The following is a 4,797-nucleotide window of genomic DNA, read 5'->3' as shown; positions in this document are numbered from 1 at the left end:
TCTACGTACCGGTCATGTCGACTCTTCCCCTCTGAACGAAAATAATAATAAAATAAGCATGACACCTAACAAATATTCTAAGAATGATTTACAACCATATGTCATTTATGTTTACTCTGACAAGGCAGCCCCTATTCATTTTTCTGTATTATCTCGTATAATATCAGATTCAATCAAGAATGACATCCTTCTTATTAAGAGGCTAGGCGCTGGCAAGGCCATCATAGAGGCCAAATCGGCTGATGCTGCTAATCGTTTACTATCTAATCCGGTGTTCGAAAAAAATAAATTACATGCTTTCATTCCATCTTTTAAAGTCCTCCGCACGGGTATTCTTAAGGGAATCGACCAGGCTATTTCAACGGAATGCGTAAAAGAAAATTTAACCTCTACGATCAAAATACTAGACGCTCAGCGTTTGAACAGACGTATGACAATTGACCACATATGTACCATCTCGTACTTTCTGTATCAAATTTGCAGGTCAAACGCTCCCAAAGGAGGTGGTTTTCTTCAACGCCATCTATAAGATAGAGCCATTCGTTCCTAAGCCAAAGTTATGCTACGCATGCTACAGAGTGGGACATCTTGGTCGAGACTGCAAAAGTACCAGACCACGCTGCTTATTTTGTGGAACCTCCAAGGAGGATGATCACTCTTGCTCCGAACAACAAGAGCAACCCAAATGCATCAATTGCGGGGGGGATCATCTGGCAATTTCGTACTCGTGCCCTATCATAATCAGGCATAAATCCATACTTGGATTAGCAGCGCAGGAAAATATCCCGCTTGTGGAAGCTAGAAGAATAGTAGCTACCAATAATCCTACCCCTTTACCCTCCTATAATATCATTCAAGACTTCAGGAATTTTCCCTACTTAAAAACTAAATCTTCTTCTTCTTTTTTCCCTTCGACAGCTTCTCCTTCCGATATAAATAATTCCAATTTTTCCTCTTTACCCACCTCCAATCGCTTTCAACATTTAAATGATCTCGGGGATCCCTCTTCTCATTTTCCACACGGGAGCTACGCCAGCGTCACAGCAACGTCATTGCAGACGACTTCTGGTCAAGGACAAGGTCATCCGGGTCCTTCTAAAGGAAAACCAACTATACGAGGAATAGAATCTGTTGCAGGAAGATATAAAATTGCCTCGACCCCCTACTCTACCGGCGTTCGAACATCACGCCCGATTAATAGGTCGGGATATTCCGAAGAACATAAAAAATTATTGTCGACACCTAATGGACATAGCAAGATATACCCTGACGAGGTGCATACGGGCGGAGGTCCCAAGGGAAGTCATAGCTCTGCCTTAACTAACGAAGACTCATCAACAACGAAGGAGAATGAGAGTATAGGTACGACTTTACACAAAGTCATAGTTTTTCTGGAAAATTGTGAGTCTCTAATCAGCATTCCCTCTATTAGAAACTTTATATCTCCCATTATCAACCTACTTAAAAAAGCTTCCGACATTTTGACTACACTAGGTTTTTGCACGGAGAGCTCTGCGGAATCTCAGCACAACACTTACCCTCTTCCTTCCAATTCTGTCTACTATGATAACTACAGTAATTACCTTCATTCAATATAATAAGCACTCTCATTCTACTCGCATCTTACAGTGGAACTGCTGCGGAATTCGGGTTAAACTTCCTCAGCTGCAACAACTAAGCAAACAATTGACATTTTGTGCATACAGGACACGCTGTTGTTCCCTAATATCTCTTTCCGACTTCCTTTCTTTCAATCTGTGAGAATGGACGCGGATGGCCCTGGTAAGAGGGGAATCGGCATGTTACTGAGAAATAATATAATTTTTAACCACCTAGACCTAACAGATTTATCGCATCCTTCAATTGAAATTCAGGGCATATCTCTTAACATGCTTGATGACAAGTTAGTAGTCATTAACATTTACCGTCACCCTAACAAGTTTACACCGCCTGAATGGTATAACAAGCTCTCTCAATTGATCTCTACATATAAGTATGCTATTGTACTTGGAGATTTTAATGCGCATAACACTTTCTGGGGTTGCTCAAAATCGGATCGTCCTGGCAGGGCGCTCCTGGGAGCAGTGAATGACAGCAAAGCCTGTGTGATGAATGATGGCAATCCTACCTTTCTTACCCCCCCCTGGGTCAAATAAATCCGTTATAGATATAACTATCGCTTCAGCCAGCCTGGCTCCGCTTTGTAATGTCTCAACAGAACAGGATACTTTTGGTAGTGACCATTTTCCCACGATTATTTCCATCGGGAGTGTACCACATTTACGACACTTCTTTTTATATAAGCTAATATTGGACTCCAGCAAAGCGAAAGAATTACATCAGAACCTGCTTTCCTCCTCTGAAAAATTTTTTAATGAGACTCCCTCAGATCCCATTAAGGCATATGATCATCTTGCAGATCATCTAAGAGATCAAACTAGACTACTTCTGCCAGAGAACCAACGCCATCCCCGTACAGTTATCGCGCCCAGCGATAAGAAGGATCCTCCTTGGTGGAACGAAGAGTGTTCCAGGGCCATTTTAAACCGCAGAGCTGCTGCGAAGACTTACCAGCGATGTCCTTCCTTGGAAAACTTCCTAGCGTTCAAGAAATCCAGAGCAGCTTGTTCCAGGACCTTGTATAAAGTTAAGAAGAGACAGTGGAGGAAATTCGTAGAATCCATTGACAATGAGACTCCTACAGGTGAAATATGGCGTCTTATTAAGGCCTTTAAAAGGCGTAACTTAGCGGAATCTTCTAACACAATTTTAGACGACTCAAACCATTGTGCTCAGCTGGAAAAGGCGAAAGAAAAAATTTGTCCTCCTTTCTGTCCGCCGAACATTACCATAGGATTAGACTCGATGATTGCGGAAGACAAGCATCGCTCGGGGAGACTCTTTACTCACCTGGACGCGCCGTTCTCCACCAAGGAACTCCACTTGGCCATCTCCCAATCTAGAAAACAATCTTCTCCGGGGATAGACCAGATTAGTTATATTATGATCGACGCTCTACCAGCCAAATATAAGGACCATCTGCTTAACCTTTTCAATCAATTTTTAGAGAAAGGTGTCATACCTCCATCCTGGAAGACAGCGCTAGTCATATTCATCCCGAAAGCGAACAGTGATGGACTACGACCGATCACGCTGCTCTCCTGTGTCCTCAAGATATTTGAAAGGATCATCTATTTGAGACTTCAATGGCTGGTAGAATCTCAAGCTATTCTGCCCAACGAACAAATGGGCTTCAGGCCGAATAGATTTTGCTCGGACAGCCTGATTACTCTGACAAATGAAATTCAGACAAGCTTCCTCAAAGGAGAAGTAATAGCGGCGGCCTTTCTTGATATTACAGGGGCTTTCGACAACATACTACCGGAGAGAGTTCTGTCCGAGCTAAGAGAGGTGGGAGTGCCTGCTGGAATTCGCAAATTCGTGGAAAACACACTCACACACAGAACGATTCACTTTGTGGAGGATGGTCGTCTCAGCGAAGCGTTTTTAGTAAATAAAGGAACCCCGCAAGGTTCTACCTTAAGTCCGTTGTTATTTAATATCAGCTTACGGCAAATGGACCTCCAACTGCACCCGGACACCCGATTTCTGCAATATGCGGATGATATTGTGATCTACTCAGCCTCTCGACATGCTGGAGATGCGGTTAACAGCCTGCAGTTTTCCCTCAACACAGTAAATTCATTTCTTGAGGATAGAGGTTTGGAGTTGTCGGCATGCAAATCTAAATGGATGCTGTTTTCCAGGAATAACAGTGCGAGGCGACTAATTAGAGAGCAAAATCTATTAAAGGCATACATCAACACTCAACCTATCGAAAGAGTGTACAATGTCAGATTCTTGGGCATCATTCTGGATTCCAATCTTTCCGGGAAGGCACACTTTGAATATTTGATCAAGAAAGGAAGGAGTCTAATCAACATACTGTCATCCCTGGCCGCCGTGTGGTGGGGCTCCCATCCTCAGCTCCTCCTCACCTTATATAGGGCAGTATTCAGAGGCTCTATCGAATATGGCTGTCAGATTTTTATTCTGCATAATAAAAAAACATTACTTTTACAATTCGAAAGACTTCAGTACAGAGCTATCAGACTTGCTATGGGTTACAGACAGTCTACGCCTATCAACGTTATCTTGCATGAAGCCAGAGAGCTACCGCTTAAACTCCGTTTCGCCGCTCTGTCTGAGAGACTAGTACTCAAAGCCACGTCCATTAATAATGGACTCGTTTTATGCAGTCTTACATCCATGGAGGCGTCTCTATGTACACCTGAAGAAAAATACGAAACGATTAGGCGGTCCCCTTCCTTTAAGCATTATATTCTTAATAAAAATACTTTTGACAATCCTTTTCAATCCACTTTCCACCCTGCCTTCAAGGCTTCCTACTCCGAGTTCGTTTTCCGTGAGAGCTTCCATCATGTCCTTTCTGACACAAAAAATAAAACAGACCAAATGATCAGATCGGAATTTTTAGCTAACTCTTACAATTTAAGGGACTCGGCCATCACCTTATATACTGACGGCTCCAAAACGGAGGAAGGGGGATGTGTGGGTGCAGCGGTGTATTCGCCGGAGCTGGGCGTCAGTTTCAGATATAAACTGAGTACGGAGGCCTCTGTGTTTACAGCAGAAGCATGGGCCATCTTACAAGCCCTTATTTTAATACAAGACGCCGGATACTCCAAGGCGGTAATTTTTTCTGACTCCAGGAGTGTACTGGAGGCCATTGGCTCCCCTAAACTTATTAGTGCCAACTATATTATACATAGAATC

The 4,797-nt window shown here is 43.0% G+C and overlaps 2 protein-coding genes across 2 annotated transcripts; one reads left to right on the top strand and one right to left on the bottom strand.

Annotated features, from left to right (window-relative positions):
• Positions 1–58: 58 nt before the first annotated feature.
• LOC108765646 (uncharacterized) lies at positions 59–4,286 on the top strand. The gene is made up of 4 exons (XM_018514452.1): positions 59–428; positions 484–1,362; positions 2,420–3,696; positions 3,768–4,286. Exons 1-4 carry the CDS (start codon positions 59–61, stop codon positions 3,771–3,773), a joined length of 2,532 nt encoding a protein of 843 aa, XP_018369954.1. The 3' UTR covers positions 3,774–4,286.
• On the bottom strand, positions 4,125–4,781 carry LOC108765645 (uncharacterized). Its single transcript, XM_018514451.1, has 3 exons — positions 4,533–4,781; positions 4,411–4,450; positions 4,125–4,291 (listed from the first exon to the last, which is right to left on the bottom strand). The coding sequence occupies exons 1-3, from the start codon at positions 4,749–4,751 to the stop codon at positions 4,125–4,127; spliced, it is 426 nt and encodes a 141-aa protein (XP_018369953.1). The 5' UTR covers positions 4,752–4,781.
• Positions 4,782–4,797: the final 16 nt, after the last annotated feature.

The sequence above is a fragment of the Trachymyrmex cornetzi genome, unplaced genomic scaffold (genome assembly GCF_001594075.2).
Source record: "Trachymyrmex cornetzi isolate Tcor2-1 unplaced genomic scaffold, Tcor1.1 scaffold509, whole genome shotgun sequence".
NCBI lineage: Eukaryota > Metazoa > Arthropoda > Insecta > Hymenoptera > Formicidae > Trachymyrmex > Trachymyrmex cornetzi.
This window is presented reverse-complemented; position numbering and strand designations above follow the sequence as displayed.

Bases quoted from the DNA above. Each gene is read 5' to 3' on its own strand.
- LOC108765646 (XM_018514452.1), top strand. From the start codon at position 59: ATGACACCTAACAAATATTCTAAGAATGATTTACAACCATATGTCATT. The intron at 429-483 runs GTATGACAATTG...TCAAATTTGCAG, and splicing joins CGCTCAGCGTTTGAACAGAC to GTCAAACGCTCCCAAAGGAG. The intron at 1,363-2,419 runs GTACGACTTTAC...ATCATCTTGCAG, and splicing joins GAAGGAGAATGAGAGTATAG to ATCATCTAAGAGATCAAACT.
- LOC108765645 (XM_018514451.1), bottom strand. From the start codon at position 4,751: ATGGCCTCCAGTACACTCCTGGAGTCAGAAAAAATTACCGCCTTGGAG. The intron at 4,451-4,532 runs GTGATGGCCGAG...TTTTTGTGTCAG, and splicing joins TGGAGCCGTCAGTATATAAG to AAAGGACATGATGGAAGCTC. The intron at 4,292-4,410 runs GTAGGAAGCCTT...ATTTTTCTTCAG, and splicing joins TCACGGAAAACGAACTCGGA to GTGTACATAGAGACGCCTCC.